Source organism: Nannobrachium achirus (genome assembly GCF_963921795.1).
Source record: "Nannobrachium achirus genome assembly, chromosome: 1".
In the NCBI taxonomy this organism is placed as follows: Eukaryota; Metazoa; Chordata; class Actinopteri; order Myctophiformes; family Myctophidae; genus Nannobrachium; species Nannobrachium achirus.
The window spans coordinates 14,372,464-14,391,876 of record NC_137810.1 but is presented as its reverse complement, the minus strand read 5'-3'; the positions used below and the strand labels follow the sequence as shown (position 1 = coordinate 14,391,876).

The 19,413-nt window shown below is 43.2% G+C and overlaps 1 protein-coding gene across 3 annotated transcripts; it reads left to right on the top strand.

Annotated features, from left to right (window-relative positions):
* The first annotated feature begins 730 nt into the window (after positions 1-730).
* hdlbpa (high density lipoprotein binding protein a) lies at positions 731-18,617 on the top strand. Of its 3 annotated transcripts, XM_080732508.1 has the most exons (29): positions 754-817; positions 2,666-2,736; positions 3,863-3,961; positions 4,085-4,199; positions 4,306-4,475; positions 5,345-5,560; positions 5,671-5,877; positions 6,203-6,418; positions 7,085-7,291; positions 7,472-7,579; positions 7,662-7,766; positions 8,320-8,398; positions 8,495-8,634; positions 8,850-8,954; positions 9,734-9,847; positions 9,989-10,075; positions 10,163-10,294; positions 10,401-10,619; positions 11,223-11,444; positions 12,023-12,241; positions 12,365-12,503; positions 12,593-12,744; positions 12,823-12,927; positions 13,023-13,157; positions 14,652-14,795; positions 15,153-15,332; positions 16,695-16,811; positions 16,911-17,051; positions 17,142-18,617. In XM_080732508.1, exons 4-29 carry the CDS (start codon positions 4,124-4,126, stop codon positions 17,229-17,231), a joined length of 3,825 nt encoding a protein of 1,274 aa, XP_080588634.1. In that variant the 5' UTR covers positions 754-817; positions 2,666-2,736; positions 3,863-3,961; positions 4,085-4,123; the 3' UTR covers positions 17,232-18,617. The 3 variants fall into 3 exon arrangements, with proteins under 3 accessions (XP_080588635.1, XP_080588633.1, XP_080588634.1); XM_080732509.1 differs by lacking the exon at positions 3,863-3,961 and having other exon boundaries at positions 731-817; positions 7,088-7,291; XM_080732507.1 differs by lacking the exon at positions 3,863-3,961 and having other exon boundaries at positions 731-817.
* The last annotated feature ends 796 nt before the right edge of the window (positions 18,618-19,413 follow it).

Genomic DNA, 19,413 nt, shown 5'->3' with positions numbered 1-19,413 from the left:
GGGGCCATAGCATGCATTGGGGACGTTTCCATGTTATTGTTTGTTTATTGTTGTGTTGTTATTTGCCATGGGGAATGTGTTCAGGCAATTCATGTGTTATGTCTTGTGTTTTCCACTGGTCATTTCTGTGGAAGGTAATGTTGGTTTGTTTACATTTGCTTGTCACAAATAGGCCTATAGGTTGCTTTTTAGTAGCCTGGGTGTGATAATAGCATGATTATATTAAATTAAGCACAGCCACAGTGTAGGCTCTGGACTGATTATATCAGATTAACAACAAGATCCAAATGCTGCCAGTGAAAACTGCCAGAAACACGATCTTGTAGACCTGCTGTTTTCTTTATTCTTTAAGCCACAATAGGGACTTTAGGGAGGGACACCGTGGTTGATGTGGTTAAAAAATATCAGCAAAACTCTGGCTTTTCCTCAAAATGGCCTCTGAGAAAATGTGTGGTGGTCATGTTGACATGATGAGACAGACAGACAGACAGGCAGACAGGCAGGCAGGCAGGTAACAGACGGTGTCCGTGAAATCACATAGCTTGCATAATGTGTCAGGGAGGCGATGTGTGTGTGACAGAATGGATCCCAGAACGTGTGACAGAATGGATCCCACAAGAAGTTATGCAAGAAGTTTTTCACTCCATGGGTAAAACCTGTGAATTCACTGTAACCGGACTCTCTTGAACGTGACGTTCGGGGCCATGATTGGCGGACGCCTCTCGTATATATGGCTCAGGCTGCGATCCCACCTTCTCGCCAGTGGGATTTCATCACAGCTTCTGCACCTCTAGGGCAGACGAGAACGTACAAATAAGTAAGTTGTCAGAGTCTTTGACACTATTCACATTCTTTTTTCCACGATTTTAGGTACCGCGGCGCGCGTGGGGTGCGGTGTCGGCTTGTGCGTGAAAGTGTACAAAGTGCCACTTTTGTCTGTAGAATGTAGCTGCAGTCGTAGCCACATTGTGGCCCTGTGTGTGTGTGTGACTCCGTGTCAGCTGTGCTCCATATCTTATGCCTACGTGGACTTAAAGGATCGTTTAGAGTTTGTCGCGCGACACACGAAAACACATCTTTTCCCCCCCTCGCTCGGCATAAAATGACGTGTTTTCTTGTGTCGCCGCGACGAGTCTCATGGACACTTATCGCCTCGAAAAGACGTCATTTTTTGTCAACCCCGAAAAGAACTACAAATTAACTGTTAACGCCGGCTAACGTTAGCTTGCTAACGCTACAGTTATGATCACAACACTTTTGTGTTGGTGGGTTGAACACGCATTCCGCCCAGACGGCGAGCACAGCGGCGCTGCTTTGCATGCGTTTATACCGTTATACTGTGTTTATTACACTGACCTGCCCGTGGGTGGTTATTATGACGTGTTGGTAACGGCTTCAAGTCTCTTGTGTTGGTGACAGTTTTCCCCAGGCTAACTAGCGTTAGCTTGTAGCCACCTACACGGCTACGTGTCACATAAAGCACTCAAACGCACGGGCAAAGTTTTTAGCAAGTTGGCTAACTAGCATGATCTGTTGAGCTGCTGCGTTCCACTATGAAAAGCCCGTACATTATTTATGGCGGAGAGACACTTGATTTGACACTGGCTGCAGTTTACTGCCCATTTGTAACGGTGCTACGTTGTGCCGTTTTCATGTATTTGTCCCTTTTATGTGTTTCTGCCAACGTCAGCTAACCACGTAGCGTATAATTAGTAGCTAACATTAGCTAGCTAGCGGCTTAGTCAAAACCTTAATCCGGGATTTGGGCTACATCAATGCAGACTGCATTGTACCTGAGGGCTGGCGTCTAGAGATTAATACACTTTTCCGATCCCCCTCATCTTGCCATCTCGATATGAGATTATGAGCTGAGCAGACGAGCAGAGCAGCCCCTTAATCAACTGAAGGGACCAGCTACTACCAATTCAATGTTTGTGTAGCTGTCAAAAATGTTGAGCAGCTTTGTGAAGCTGGGTGTGTGTCAAGTCGTGACTGCTAATGCAACGATTCACCCCTCAATAGCATTATGCACCCTTTATTGCAGTGGTTCTCAAAATTAAACATTTCAAGGACCCACATTATACTCTGACAGTGTACAAATGGAACCAAAGGCACCCGTTAAGGTTCATTTGTATACTGTCAGATTTACAGGGTGAGTTTAACACTTTGGAGTCCCCTCAAGGGGTCCCTGACCCCCACTTTTGAGAACCACTACTTTATGGCCAAGTAACTAGACTGGTCATTGTAATTTGCAGTTTGCATCATCATAGCTCAAATAAGGGGTTCTGTCATTCAGAATTTGATTTGCTACTCCTCAAACTGCTTGTAGTTGTGGCATTTGTATACACACACAGTACACACAAGATGACTCGACATTATGGCGCTGTAAAGTCTGTCAATAACAACTACTTTAGTTTGTAGAAAACTGCAAGAGATGAGGCATCTGTGTTGTCTGTACTAACATTTAGTCAAATACCAAAATGAGAAGCGGTTATATTTTTTCCACCTGATTTTGTTTAGAGCTTTAACAAACATGTAGTCTAAATAAATCATGGTGCATGCTTTTAGTATTGTAAAAGCACCTGCAAATATTTGCTGCAATACAATTGTGAATTGCACTTGTCTTTTTATCAAATGTTGCATCTTTTTGTTTTGCTGTCTTTAGGCAAAAGCTGGCAGGCTGACAGAACAGGCAGCTTTACAGGACGGATTATCTGGTAACTGACCATTTAGCTGGTAAGATCATTCTGACCTCTGGAAGCCCTACCAAACACCTAGATCAAAGGTTCTAGCACCAGACAATATTCCTGTTGGGTATATTATTATTGTATAGATGCCTTGGCTTGATTCCAAATGTTTGTCCATACCATTTGATCTGGACGATTATTATAGCACACATGCATCCGCAACAGGATCTGTGTGCACTACACTGAACTGTAATATACAGTGACGTCTTAACTTCTGGGAGGCATTGGTGAGGAAGAGGCCACTAAAAGGGTCTTCTGCAAGTGTGAGCTAAACTGGTTGAACCTACAGTAGCACTGCCTTTCCTTAACTTGGCAATGAGGGGGGAATTCTCCAAGCATAATGGGAGTTGTCTTTTTCGTGCTTTTAAAATGCAAGCATGCTTTTAAAAAAGTTGACATTCTTTTACAGTCTGTATTAAGTTGTCTCATACTAAGGCTGAGAGCAAAGACTTTTGATAATATACCCTGGAGGGGAAATCCTAGATCTTGTCCATTGAGAAGGGATGAACCAGAAACTTTGTGTACAGAGTCCATTTGATAGTACTGTATGTCTATGGGCACCATTTCTGGTTCTTGCCTGCTTCTGTGAAATAAAGACACCTAGAGATAAAGGACCGGCGACAAGACCTAAAAACCTGTACAAAGCAGTTGGGTTTAGGTTTTGACTACTTGGGTGACTAGAATTACGGTTCTCTGGTTTCTAGCGTTGGATAGTTATTATCACTGAGAAAATCATAGGAATGCAGTTCTGTTAAACGTTGATGGCCTGCTAACTTTAATCCCATCCTATGTGGATATACTGAGGGGTCAGTGGGGAAATCCTCTTAACCTTGCAGCCTGCTCACCTTAGCAGCAAGGCTTAGAATATCCCTGGACATGGACTGTATAGAGGGCTAATCAGTTTCTTCTTCTCCCATTGACACTAAGACAGTAAGGGACCTAATGACTGTCAATCAGACCACATTCTCTCACAGTGCTGACATGGTGAATGATTGGAACAGAGCATGGCTTCTTTTGATAAAGAAAGATTAGATAATGGTCCCAATTTCAAAGTCCACCTATTGATAAGCTTGTGTACTTATGTTAAAACGTGCCTATTTCACACCCTTTTAAAGGACATGCAACCGATGGTCACGTGTCCTTTGCCCCCTCGAGCAGTTTGGTCTGTGATGGTCAAACTGACCTCCAGCAGCTCACGCATGCGGCTACTGGAGGTCAGCTTCTTTTCATGCCCCTGTTGAGTTTTATAAACATTCACAAACAAGTTTGCACAGGTAAATGCCATTTGACCGTTTTGGGTAAATGTATTATTTTAACATGTTAACCTTAATTTCCAGTGGCACACTCGGACTCCGTGTTAAAGTGGGATTTCAACCATGAGCTCAATCGCCGTACTTACGCAGGAAAGCTTTAATGAGCACCGCGGTGGACTCTTGACGGAGCAGGATGGTGGTGAGTATTTGCTCATGGGTTGAGAACTATAGCTCAGGACCACATTTGACTGTGACTGCCTAGCCTCAAGTGAACCTATCTTTGTCTTCTTTATCTTTGTGTTCAGCTCCTGCAGCAGGAACCAGTGGTGCTCCGGAAGAGGAAAGCCTTCCTACCTACAAGGATGCCTTCCCACCTCTGCCTGAGAAGGCTGCCTCCCCTGAGGGGACCCAGGAATCAACTGGTGCCTGGGGGAACTCAAAGATCCGTCCTCTCAAGTCATCCGTTATCACCCAGGTACCGTATATTTTCACCATCAATCTGACTGAAAGAGCTGGAATAATTGCATGAATCCCACTGGATAAAGTGAACGTCAGGCTCTGGACGAAGCAGGTTGCTTGAGCTGTCATTGTGGGCGCAAGTTGGACCCTGCTCTGCGGTGCGCTGTGTGTGGAGACCATGCATCCCAGAATGAAACACTTGTGTTAAATCAGAAAAACATTGAGCTTGTAGATCAGCTATTTTTGCTCAATGTTGACCAATGTTTGTTTGTTCACGAATGTTTGCCTATTATGACATGCCCAGAAAAGGAATGCCAAGGCTCATGCAGTTAAAAACCTGAAATAAAGTCTTAATCTGAATGGATGTACAATTGCATAATCAAATCATGAACATGCTGTAGATATTTGTGGAATAGACTTCTCGAAAAATATGAAACCTTTTTTTAAAGCGACACACAAGCTCCTCTCTGTTTGTTTTGGAACAAAAGCACCATATTTTGACAATGGAGACATTTTTAAAACTTCTCCTGTGGAAGAAGTGCCTACATTTTATGTCTATCGTGCAGTAATCTGTGACATGAAACATGAGCTGTACAGTACCTCTGAACGTATTGTTCCTTACAGTCCAACATTCTGGAATTGACTTGTCCTACAGGTCTTACAAGGAGTTGCCTTGTTTCGGCATGTTTATCTAAACTTTTGTCACTTGAGGGTAAAACTCAGTGCAGTCATTCATTATCTTACTGCATGTTTCGTGCTGTGATCAATTTGAATTGCATTCAGGACAGAACATTTAGTTAATGATTATGATTTATTTTTTAGATTGGATAGCTGCTTACCATATGTCGTTTTATTTTTGAATTCTTTTTAAACAACCTGAACTAGGTTTTCCATGTGCCACTGGAAGAGCGCAAGTACAAGGACATCAACCAGTTTGGGGAGGGAGACCAAGCAAAGGTCTGTGTGGACATCATGCACAAGACCGGTGCCCACCTGGAACTGTCCATGGCTAAAGATCAGGGCCTCTCCATCATGGTGTCTGGAAAGCTGGATGCCGTGATGAAGGCCCGCAAGGAGATTGTGTCCCGATTGCAGACTCAGGTTAGGAGCTCATCAACAAACCATATGCAATTTATAATTGGACCATGTAATGTTTGTTGACTCATTTTAGGTGTTGGGATGGTCATGCCAAATGCATTTGTCCTCAACAGGCTTCGGCTACTGTTGCCATCCCCAAGGAACATCATCGTTTTATCATCGGCAAGAACGGGGAGAAGCTTCAGGAGCTTGAGCTAAAGACTGCCACTAAAATCCAGATCCCACGACCTGACGACCCCAGCAACCACATCAAAATCTCTGGCACCAAGGAGGGCCTGGAGAAGGCCAAGCACGAGGTTCTGTTGATCTCTGCTGAGCAGGTAACCCAGAAGCCCAAATGGCTGTAAGCTTTTTCCTGTGGTTGATGACAAGATGGCTTGCTATTATTAAGACCAGAACTATATTTTTAACTGCACATAACCGGAGGCAGTAAAAACCTTAACTTCTTGTCAGTTCAAAACTGTGTGTCTGTGGAACTCACACCAGAGTATTTTAATGTCTCATTGAGATATTGATAACACATTAATAAACAGCATAACTCACAATGTGTTTTGAGCTAGTTTATGTATTTTTATAGCCTTTTGTACAATAGCTTATTCCAAATCCGATCAATCTTTTATAATTATTTTTTTCTTCCTCCCTCAGGACAAACGTGCTGTGGAGAGGGTGAACATCGACAAGGTGTACCACCCCTTCCTCACTGGTGCATACAACAAGCTGGTGGGAGAGATGATGCAGGAGACTGGCGCACGCATCAACGTCCCCCCGCCCAGCGTCAACAAGACGGAGATTGTCATCACTGGGGAGAAAGAGCAGGTGGCCCTTGCTGTGGCTATGATCAAGAAGATCTATGAAGAGAAGGTAATCCACTCTAGCAAGTAGGGCTGTCACGATTAGGACATTTTACATGACAATTAATTTTCACTCAAATAATTGCGACTAACGATTTAATTGTGTTTTTGTCGTGGACAATTACATTTCTGTTTGGCTTTTAGGCTTTGAAGTTGCACATGGTAGATATGACACACAACCTAAATATACAAAGAAATGACTGACATATTTGACAACTTTACACTTAAAAAAGAACATTGATAGTGGAAATAGCCGATCTACAAGCTCACGCTCACAACCATGGAAATGATTATGAAGACTGAAAAATAATCACGACTATGTCAAATAATCACGATTAGACGATTATGCGACGCGTTGTCATGGAAATGATTATGAAGACTATGAAAAATAATCACGACTATGTCAAATAATCACGATTAGACGATTATGTAATAATTGTGACAGCCCTAATAGCAAGCTACTTATGTTTATAAGGTACTAAATTGTGATGGAGTTATTTTTGATTGCATTAAAATGTAAACGCTGCAATCCATAACTTAAAGATGAATAAACCGTTATTTGAATCCTACTATAAGTGGCAGTGTCCCTCGTTTGTGTTCATGTGTTTGTGAGTGGAAATGATCGGATGCAGTAGGCGGGATCTAAATGTATATGACATGTGTCATTTCTTGTTAGAAGAAGAATAGCACCACCATCGCAGTGGAGGTGAAGAAGTCACAGCACAAGTACGTCATCGGCCCGAAGGGAAACACACTGCAGGAGATCCTGGAGAAAACTGGCGTCTCGGTCGAGATCCCACCTTCTGACAGCAGCTCAGAAACTGTCATCCTTCGTGGGGAGCCAGACCGGCTGGGCCAGGCACTCACCGAAGTTTATGCCAAGGTATGTTTTTAGAGCGAGAAGACCTGAGTAACAGCATTAAGCCTTCTCTATACTTGTAGTATAGTCGTGGATGGTATTAGATCAGCTATTTTTGGTGCTCAGCCGGGTATAATTGACACTGTAGCATCCTCAGGGAAAGCATGACGCCAAATAACATGAGATTCTCATTATTGTTTGCAGGCCAACAGCTATACTGTGTCCTCAGTCTCAGCTCCTTCCTGGCTTCACCGTTTCATTATTGGCAAGAAGGGGCAGAATCTGGCCAAGATCACCCAGCAAATGCCCAAGGTTTGTGGAGGAGTTCTTTTTCAAAATGTAGGGCATTTTATTTGGCTGTTTTGTTTTTATACACCTCTCCTCTTGTATTCAGGTGCACATTGAGTTCACTGAGGGAGAAGATAAGATCACCCTGGAGGGTCCCACCAAAGACCTGCAGATGGTCCATACACAGATTGAAGCTATCGTTACAGATCTGGTGAGGTTAATGGCATGCGTACAAGCATCACCAATTTTCAATGCATCCCTGCCTATTTTGACAGTTCTAGTCAAAAGGTTTTGAGTTTCATAGCTCAAGTTCCAATTCAGCAAGTTGAGTCATATGAGTCCTATCATACTGTTATTCTGGTTCTGAAAACCAGTAATTGAAGTCAAATGTGTGAAATATTTTCACCTACAGTGTAGATTCATATTTCAAGTGTGTTTAATGTGAATAAATCTAGCCTGAAATCAAATGACATTGGGTTTGAACAACTGCTCCAATGAGACTGTAAAAAAAGAAAAACAAGACTGGGTCTAATGGCATTGTGACTCCCATGTGGATATCAGATATCTATGATGTATAATCATATTTGGTCAAGGTCTCAGCCCAAACTGCCTTCACTTCGATTATAAAAGTTAGATATTTCAAAAGATGTCATATGTGAAAAAAGATTATCCCGGGTCAAACAAACGTAACCATTTGTCTTGCGTCTTACAGAGTTAAGCCGTAAAGTTTAATATCAAACTTCTGTCTTGTCTTCTCCCATCAGATAAGCCGAATGGACTATACAGAGATCAATGTGGATCCCAAATTCCACAGACACCTGATTGGGAAAGCCGGTGTTAACAGTAAGTAGCTTGAGACTCACTGTAAGTTCTGTTCTAACCATCTAATCGCTATCCTTGTTTTGGGGGGTCTAACTGAAAATTCTCTCAATATTTAAGTCAACCGCATCAAAGAGCTGCACAAGGTGACTGTCCGCATTCCCCCTGACCATGAGAAGAGTAACCTGATCCGCATTGAGGGGGACCCCGAGGGTGTTCAGGAAGCCAAGAAGGAGCTGCTTGAGCTCGCGTCACGCATGGTGGGTCTCAACTCTCTGCACTTGAATGTTAACATTTAATTATTATAAATTGAAGTATTATGTGTATTTGTATATTTATGTATTGTCTTGAATGTATGCATTGACCTGTGCAAAAAAAAAACCTTCTGGATAATAAAGACATCTAATCTAACATGTCACCAATTAGATTTTGATGACATGATGTCTTTTTCACCCAACTTGATTTCCTCTTGCAGGAGAATGAGCGTACAAAGGACCTGATCATTGAACAGCGTTTTCACAGAGCCATCATCGGGCAAAAAGGAGAGAATATAAAGGAAGTCCGAGACAAATTCCCAGAGGTGAGTTGCTTTAAGGCAGGAACACACACTGCGAGACATTAAAGTGGTTTGGGAGTCATCAGTTCGTTAAAGTATTTCACACTACACTAGTGTCTTTCTTGAAATAGTCTGTCATAATATCATTGTGGTTTTCACAACACGATGATCCCCAAGAAGGGATCACACATTGCACAACATTTCACGGGACTCATAGCTGAGTTGTAGACAAGACAAGAGCGACCCCTTTTGGTGTTTTTGGCTAGTGGGAGGGAGTGATGTTGGGAGAATGGACATTAGCAGCATGACGCTCAGGGATTGGTTGTTGAGCGGGTTGTTTTGGTGTGTGCACTCACTCAGTGCGCTGCTGGATGTTTGTGTGAAACTCGGCGAATAAAGTTGGAACGATAAACTGAAAATAACGTCTCTGCCAGAGGTCAACCTGTCGATCCTCCTTTTCTTGTGTTATTGTGTTGCACATTTTTGGTTGAAACTGATGCTTATAGCAGCCCAGTCGGTGATGGAGCCAAATATCTAACCTGCCAGATATTCAGAAACGCTTTCACACACGAGCAAAACATCTGCAAGCAAAGTGAGATCGGGGGTTTTGACGGCGAGCGGCAAAATTGGTCAGCGACCGCATAATCGGAGCAAATATCTTGCAGTGTGTGTAGTACGAACCCTTAGTTCAACCATTCTCTGAGAGAGGGGAGAGTGGTCAGTTGCAAAACAAAAGAATATATTTTTTTGGCATTTGGCATTTGAATGGTTTTTAACCCTTTTTATAAATTTGCTTGTTCAAGGTCATCATCAATTTTCCTGACCCAGCACAAAAAAGTGACATTGTTCAGCTTCGGGGACCAAGGACTGAGGTGGAGAAATGCGCAAAGTTCATGCAGAAAATAGTGGCTGAGATGGTATGTCCTTAAGATATGTTTTACTGAAAGGAAAATCCTTCTAGCAGTGTTTTTAAATGTTGTACAGTCTGTAGCATACTACAATACAGCAACGCCAATGAACAATTGTGTATTAACCTGCTATGTTCACACTTGGGTCAGGTGGAGAACAGCTTCTCTGTCTCAGTCCCCATCTTCAAGCAATTCCACAAGAACATCATTGGAAAAGGAGGTGCAAACATTAAGAAGGTAACTGGGAGCCCCTCAACACAATGAATGATTTCACATTTGTTCCAAGGTATTTTGATGCAGACTACTTATTCTTTTTCTGTCCAGATTCGTGAGGAAACGAACACAAAAATTGATCTGCCAGCTGAGAACAGCAACTCTGAGATGATCGTCATCACTGGCAAGAAGCCAAACTGCGAGGCTGCCAGAATCCGCATCTTGGCCATTCAAAAGGAGCTGGTAGGGTTTTATTGCTGGCTGTGCTGTCCGTCTACTGCACTTTGGCAGATGTGTTGGAAGCGCAGATGTGGGCTTACACAAGGACCGTCTCTCCTTCTGTGTTCAGGCAAATATCACAGAGATGGAGGTGTCCATCCCCTCCAAGCTGCACAACTCATTGATTGGGTCAAAGGGCCGCTTTGTGCGCTCCATTATGGAGGAGTGTGGTGGCGTGCACATCCACTTCCCCACTGAGGGCTCGGGCATCGACAAGGTCACCATCCGAGGACCCGTTGAGGACGTGGAGAAAGCCAAGCAGCAGCTCCTGGCCTTGGCAGAGGAGAAGGTGCGTCGGCAGATTTTTGCTCAACTTCTAGTTATCTCATTCACCTGGCTGTCATTTTAAAAGTAGAGCTCAACTTCTAGTTATCTCATTCACCTGGCTGTCATTTTAAAAGAAGAGGAAAAGGCCCTGAGGCACATTAATTAACAGGCATTTTCATAGCTCTTATAATGTATTGCCTGATCCAGTGCTAGTGGGAGCTTTTTCGTAGCTGGTCATGTGAATTGAGGGTTATTTCCTGGAATCATAATGAATGGATCACTTATTCAATGATGCGAAAGCAAACATTGTGTAACTGAATATCTCTTATGTTGAAAGTGACTATAACAATACTGGAGTGTTGTTGATGCTTCTTTGCAACCTACCTTATTAGTGATCAGATGAGACTAATACTACACTTAGGCCACCATTTAGCAGGCCGGCGATCCTCCAGGGGTTTACACCTTTTTCCCTCTACATCAAATCTCTGCTGAAAATGACTAATGTGCAGCCTCGCAATTCGTCAAGCTTGTAGATCTGCTAATTTCACCAGCCTATGACATTCCCAGAAAAGGGATGCTAGGGTTCACGTGGTTAACTCGTATTCCGTTTTGAATCATTATCCAGCAAATAAAGAGCCACACCGCTGAGCTGCGTGCCAAGCCAGAGTACCACAAGTTCCTGATCGGGAAAGGTGGCGGAAACATCCGTAAGGTGCGTGACAGCACCGGTGCCAGGATCATCTTCCCTACCGCGGAGGACCAGGATCAGGAGCTTATCACTGTGGTTGGAACAGAAGAGGCTGTGCGCGAGGCCCAGAAGGAGCTAGAGGAACTGATCAAGAGTCTGGTAAGACTGTGTGTGTGTGTGGTATAGATCCCTTTTATTAAGACAACATCACACTGGCAACCAGTATGCCTGGCAAGGCTGGCTTCACTTCAACCACTTATGATGGTGAATAATAGTGACAATGGCCTCGCTGTGCAGTTTTCTAAGCATTTTGAACTAAAAACAAAACTAAAAATAAAATGCATTTTATGTGTTGCCTAAAATATGGAGGGTTTAATAAATTGTGTTAAAGAAGATCAAAGTAATCATTGTTTAATCGGGTAGCAGTGGCTCAGGGGGTGGGGCGGTCACTTGAGAATAAGGCCCCATTTACACTGGCAGCCAAATCCAGCTCAGATCTGATTCAGGCTGGATTTGGCTGCCATTGTAAATGGGGCCTAAGGTTCCCGGTTAGATCCCCAGCTCTCCTGTTTTGAAGTGTCCTTGAGCTTTTAAATGAGCAATAGACATAATTAATATAGACGTTTGGAGCACAAATGCTTTGATGGTTTGTTAGGGCTAGTTGATAGTTGTATCAACAAGCCCTACTTTGAGTTGTACACAATAGGGTGGTTTTCTAAATATGAATATTTTGTCAGGATAACGTTGTGGAGGATCACATGATTGTCGACCCCAAGCACCACCGCTACTTTGTGGCTCGCCGTGGCCAAGTCCTCAGGGACCTTGCAGACGAATATGGTGGTGTGATGGTGAGCTTCCCTCGTACCGGGTCTCAGAGTGACAAGGTCACCCTCAAGGGAGCCAAAGACTGCGTGGAGGCGGCAAAGAAGCGCATGCTGGAGATAATTGAGGATTTGGTGAGTGTACACACAACTGTGCTTCATCCAGTGGCTTCTTTTTGTGACCTACCAATTCACAGCTGACCAGCCAGGTCCTGTTGACAATTTGAGTTGATTCTTTATTTACCCCCCTTCCCCTAGGATGCCCAAGTGACCATTGAGTGCATCATTGCTCAGAGGTTCCACCGTTCGATCATGGGTCCTAAGGGCTCACGGATCCAGCAGATCACCAGAGATCACAATGTGCAAATCAAGTTCCCAGACCGCGAGGACCCCAACGGTAAAATAACATTTTTGTAGACTTTCTTGATAATGTCCAAATAGCCTTTTTTTGTTTTTCCTGATTTTGTGTTTCTTCTGTCCTTTCAGCTCCTCCTCCTGCAGAAGTGGCTATTGAGGAGAATGGAGAGCCCAACGGAGAGGTTAAGGAACCCGTGGATCCAGACTTGCCCAAGAAGTGTGATGTGATCGTGCTTTCTGGTCGTAAGGAGCGCTGTGAATCCGCCGTGGAGGCGCTGAAGGTCAGTGTTCATAGCAGGACCACCTTTTCCTCATGCAGTCTTTGGTTTCTCAGCTTAAAATGACTTATTTCTCTCCAGGCTTTGGTTCCTGTCACTATTGAGGTTGAAGTGCCTTTTGAGCTTCACCGTTACATCATTGGACAGAAAGGAAGCGGAATTCGCAAGATGATGGATGAATTTGAGGTTTGTGTTGAATCTTTTGTGTGCAGAATAGGGATCATTAAAAAAAAGCTGTGTTTGTTCACATTTAAAATGGGTTTCAAATGTAATTCCTGCAGGTTAATATTCAAGTGCCTGCTCCTGAGCTGCAGTCTGATATAATCGCCATCACTGGCCTGACCACTCACCTGGACCGTGCCAAGGAAGGTCTCCTGGAGCGCGTCAAGGACCTGCAGTCTGAGCAGGAGGATCGGGTCAGTGCTGGCTGTAGTCATTATAGACATTATAGAATGAGTTCATAAGTTAACTTCAGAGATAACGTTTGCTGTAAATGTGTTCAACTTTGACTCCCATGAGGTGCTCTTCAATGCTGCAACTTGCTCCATGCAACAAAAACCTCTGCCCTGCATTTTTCACATAGGACTTTTACAGCACCACCAGAAGGCAGATTTTTGCAAAACCATATCTTTTGATAATCGTACAGATTTGTGTCCATAATATCATGCAAATCGGACGGTAGACATTATGTCTATAGTCAAGACGGATCTGTCCAATTTGTCATGTAGAGGGTATGCGTGTGAGCATGACATCATCATCATCATCATACCTGGAAGTTATGTGGGAACATCCAAACAGAAAAGTCCTATCTGATTGCGTTAAACAACGTTTAACTCACTTCACTCGATTTGCCATTCACTTTATGCATGCGCAATTGTGCACACCCACTTTTACATCCTGATTGGCTAAGATTGCCATCTAAAGTTTGCATGTCTGTTCAATAACTTCATCATTAAATGGCCCAGATAAACTACCTGACCTGACGGAGACCTCTGCACCTTTCTACCATAAAATGTGATTCCAACCAGGAAAAGACAACACACTATATTATGATCTCCAAAATATCTATTCTCATATCATGATATTGGTATATTGCCACATCAGCATCGAGGAAGTTCATTGACTCAAACAAGCGATCCTCCTGGCTGCAACCTACCACAGAATGGCTGGGTCAGCCTCAACAGACTTTGTTCTGGAGTTGCTAACTTGCAACATTCTTTAGCCTATAGGGTGTGCCAAATGTAGTTCTAAGAGTGGCCATTTCTTGGGTAAACGCAGCCTTACACAGGTGTTCTGATTAGACTATAGCATTAGTTCTATGCAATCAAACAATTGAAACACCCGTGTTTTGACCCAAGAAATGGCCGCTAAGGACTACAATGACGTAGCCGCTGGCACACACTATACCTCATGTTCGCAACATTCTTTAGACTATACGTCTTGTTAGCAACATTCATTAGCATATACCACTTTTCTTTGTATTTAGTAACCCATTAAATGAGGATGGCTTGCAGCTATATTTTTAATACCAGAAATGGCTCTGGTCAATGATCTATTGTCATGGGGCAAGCAAGGACTGGGTAGTAAATGTGTCCCACTTCCCATTGTCAAACTGACTACTCCCCTGGCTTATAAAGGAGAATTCTGGACTAGCTAAAATGTGTTCTAAGGTGAAGCAAGAATCTGGCAAAGGAATTATTTCAGTGATGGTAATGGTGGAAGTAAATTCTTTCTCTATGAATTCAGGCGTGAATTTTTTGTTTGTTCCCAACTTGTCCTTTTCGGACGGATATGATCTCTAGTTCAGGTTGTTCATTGGAACCGTTTCCTTCAATACTCACTGTTGCTTCCTATACTTAATCAATTAAAAAGTCAGTCACCCTAACAAAATACTTTCCTCTTAACTACAGGCACTCAGGAGCTTCAAGCTGACCATCACTGTGGACCCCAAGTATCACCCTAAGATCATTGGTCGCAAAGGTGCCATTATTACCAACATTCGCACTGAACACGATGTTAACATCCAGTTTCCAGAGAAGAATGACGAGAACCAGGTACAGTGTTCCACTCAGTGAGTGTCTGTAGAAAAGCACATAATGTACTAGACTAGGCTCAACAGGAAGGCACAGTTTCAGCCATACCCAACCACTTAAAGTGGTGTATAATTTGTTATACCTTTTTTTTTAAATCCAAAAAGAAGTTGGCCTAGGGTCTAAATTGGTTAATGTTCGCCCATAATGACATGCCCGAAAGCCAGGTTGAAAGTGGTTACGGTAATTGTGTCGGCACAACAGGTGGCAGTAAATTACCATGGGTTTAATGTTGTGCCTAACACTGTTGGTGCTGTCATGAGTCATCAAATTTCTCTTAACATTCACCTTGTCCATCCCCCCCCGCCCCAACACACACAGGACCAGATTACCATTACTGGATACGAGTCAAACGCTACAGCTGCACGGGATGCTATCCAGGGTATTGTGGATGAGCTGGAGGAGATGATCTCTGAAGACATCACTCTAGACAGCAGGGTCCATGCCCGCATCATTGGAGCCCGTGGCAAGGGCATTCGCAAGATCATGGACGAGTTCAAGGTGAGAAAAAAAAGGAACCTATCCATTAAATCAAACTCTATTTACTGTAGCAAAAGCATATACATGTAAGCCAGTGTCAAGTGAGCACAAAACATATGAAAAATAAATTTCCGTCTTGGGATATTTTTTTGCTTTAACCCCTGCAAACATAAAATGAGCTCAGGTGAGACTAAAAGCCAAAGAGACAAGTTAGTTTTAAGCAGGGATTTAAAAACCTTGATGGACTGAGTAGACCTAATATAGAAGGGCAGACTGTTCCAGAGCCTTGGGGCTGCCGCCACAAACACACATTTGGTGCTCTTGCTGGTGTTGAGGTCGACCGGCAGTTGCTTGTCAGCAGATCTCAGAGCTCAGTCTGGGGTGTAGGGTTCCTGGAGCTCAGAGATACTGAGGGGCAGCCTGTTTAAAGATTTAAATGCAAATAGGAGAACCTTAGTTAAAATCAATCCTAAATTTAACTGGAAGCCAACGAAGTAAGGCCAGAACGGGGGTTATAAGTTCTCTCTTTTGAGCGGTGGCCGCTCCTATGTCTGGCTGTGTGTGTATGAGCACGGCCCATACAAGGAGATGTGCAAGAGTCGTATTTGATACCATGTGAGTGAGCACCGCTCATTTTTAGTGCCAGTCAGAAGGCAAGCGGCAGAATTCTGGACCAATTGCAGTCGTCTGAGTGACCACTGATCGATGCTTGTGTATAAGGAAATGCAATTGAGTCTTGAGGAAATTAAGGTGTGGATTTGGATTTCTAAATGTTTTGGGGGGGGGGGGGGGGGGGGGGGGATATGGTGGGGGGAGGCGGAGCTGAAAAAAGCTTGTCTTGACAACACGGCTGATTTTGAAGGTGCCATCCAGAATTATGCCAAGGTTTTTAGCAGATATATGGATGTTGGAATTAAGGGTGTCCTGGGTATTGAAAGGTGGGGCTAGATGTTGATCGAAGATGATTATTTCTGATTATTTCCATTTGAAATATTTCTGATTATTTTCGTTTCAAAAAGTTGGCGTCCATCTAGGTTTTGTCATGTAAGCAGTTGAGTAATGGTTGAAATGAGTTATTAGAATTGACTGAGGTATGCATAGCAATGAAAGGAAATGTTTGGACAGGATAGGACCAAGGGGCAGCATACACAGTAGGAAGAGGATGGGGCCTAGACTAGTACATGAGGGGTTCTGGTGTGAGGAGAAGTGGCCTAAATCCATAAGCCTGAGTTATACTTATATGTGAGCATTGGTATTGCGTGACACTGATGTGCAACCAATTATGAATCAAGCTTCAAAGAAATGGAGAATGTGGAATGCCAGTGTGTTGTAGTAGCTTGCAGATGCATTTAAAATGACAGTGTGGTTTTGTCCCTTGTGCAGGTTGATCTCAGGTTCCCCCAACCTGGAGCTGCAGACCCGAACCTTGTGACAGTCACAGGACGTCCTGAGCTTGTGGATGAAGCCATCGACCATCTCCTCAATCTGGAAGAGGAATACGTAAGTGGGCATGTTTGACACCTGTCTTTCATCAGAACTGTCAGCTTCTTTTGATTCAGTGTTGTAATTGGTTTGGAATGTGTGTGTTGGTGCCTTCAGATGTCAGACGTCGTTGAGAATGAGTCAAAGATGGCTTACATGAGACCCTCCGGGGGTGGCGGTGCTGCAGCGGATGAACCCCGTGGACCATCAAAGGGCTTTGTGGTGAGGGAGGCCCCCTGGCAAACTGGCAGTGAGAAGGTGATACATTTTGACTTTAAAATGAAATCATAACTTTTTTTTTATTTTTGTGCAGAGATGATAATCCCCCTCCCCCACCCTTTCTTTTAGGCCCCAGATATGAGCAGCTCTGAAGACTTCCCCAGCTTTGGAGCTCCAGTGGCGACCAAAGCCTCTCCCTGGGGCCCCAAGCGCTTCTAAATGGCTTCCCTCAGACGGGCCTCAACTCAAACCCGACAAATCTTCCCTGTTATTGTCCCCTTCTTGACCTGGACTGACCGCTGACCCTCAAAGGCTTCAGTTCTGAGACTGTCATGCTTCCCTGTCTACTTCTCGTCTGCCTTGGCAGAATCATGATGAAATCTGAAGTGCTTTCGGAAACTGTAATTGACTTGTGAGCTTTGTTATCTGCATTCAACAATACTGTCTTTTGCAACAACAAAAAAAAAGGAAAAGATATATTGCTGGGTTGTTGGCGTTAAGTCTATACAGGCAGTATGACCCATCAAGTTTAAATGTTGCTAGACCTAACATGTCATTGTGGTTTGAATTGTTATACCAAATGCAAAGGTGGCCAGACAACCTCGGAAAGTTTCTTCAATTTACTGAGCTGCCCTTCGTAGTTGCCTTTGCAGGCTAGGGCAAAGGGATTGAGTTACTGCTGGCTGGTTGGTTCTGACGTGACATTTGACCAATGTGGTGGCCAGCTGTTTCAGTAAGCCCTCCCCTTCCTGCATTCCTCATGTAGCCGAGTGAAATCTGTCAACTGTTAGCCTTCAAGCACATTTTAGTGATTGTCCCAGCCGTTTCCCATTTGCTTGTAACTGTGCTTCTGTGAATATGGTCAACCAGTGGCATGTACCTTGCAGCCTTATGAATTGGTCAAAGTTGTTTGAGAGAGAGGAGGGGTGGGGGGGAAGGTTTCAGCCACTACACAATGGCACACACTCAAACTGCCAGATGCTATGGAGGTCACGGTGGAACTGTACTGTTTCTTACAAACACTAGACCCAGAAGGAACTCCAACGTATCAAACCTCACACTAACTGTAAACCAACCTTTATCCACACTTTTGTTTTTTGTTGTTTTGAGTTTCAAACTTGTTGCTTTACTTTAAAAAAAAACGGCTCATGTAAGTGAACGAGCAGACCACCCTGTGCCAATTAAATGTCTAGTGATGTCGTGTTCTTCATCCTTGGTAATGGGTCAGTGTCCAGTCCCTTTGTCTTCCAGTTGCTATGCAGATTGTTCTGTTGCATAGCAATGGCCCTTTTTAATCAGCCTTATTATCTAGAATGATAAAAACCGACAGAGGTGATGCATTTTTGGATAAGTGGAAGGTTTTATTTTTCTGAAAGCTCATGGATCAGGTGCCCCAGTCAGCATTCAGTTACATTGTCAGTTACCCAAGATGTGTGCAGTAGAGTTGGCTCGCTAGCTGCTAGTTCAAGATCTAGCATCAGCCTATCATGGTTTTTATCGTTCTAGCCTTGTATGAAAGATTATGCAAAATACCAGAGAAGTGAAAGATTATGGATGACACTGGAAAATAAATTGTCCAAAAAAGTCAATAAAAATTGAAAATCCTTTTTGTGTTGTCTATTTTGTGTGCCTTATTGGACAATGGTTAATCAATGCTTAAAGGAGCTATAGTCAACTTTTTCTTGAAAAACGGATGCTAAAATAAAAATGTTTCGAAAATATGTTATAAAACAATAAGCTTCATATATGTGTTTCTATTCAAAAATGACCACAAAAAGCGTAAAATAATGATAAAAATAATCATTTTGGCCATTGTCAGACCGACACTTTGTTTACATTCTAGTCTATAGACTAGGATGTAAACAAAGTGTCGGCCCTACAATGAAAAAGTTGACTATAGCTCCTTTAAACACTGACGAATTTTACTTTTGAGCTACAGTAGTGAAACGGATTAAGTGGCCTGTCTCCAAAATCTGACGTGTTTTGTGAACATTGAGACTGACTTGAGACATATAAGTCCTATAACCTTGCACAGTTGCACGCAAATCTAAGCTTATTGAATAAAAGGCAACTTTTAAATTCCATCTAGATGTTTAATCCCCCCCCCCCCCCCTTTTTTTTTTAGAAAGCGGTAGCCTAGCTCGCACTGCTTGTTTCTATTGCAGTCCTTTGTATAAGGTGTGTATGTAATGAGTTGCTGGTGAGTGCATTAAATGTATAGTACGAGTTAAGTTCAGGATGTGCTAATGTTTCATGACCTACTTCACACCACGATCTGAGCGATATGCCTATCTCTGTCTGTATTTGATATTTGTCAATCTTTGTCCCTTAATGCCCACGTAGGGAGATCACTGATGTCATCAGTATATGCCCATATATGAGCATGTGACAGGGTTCAGTC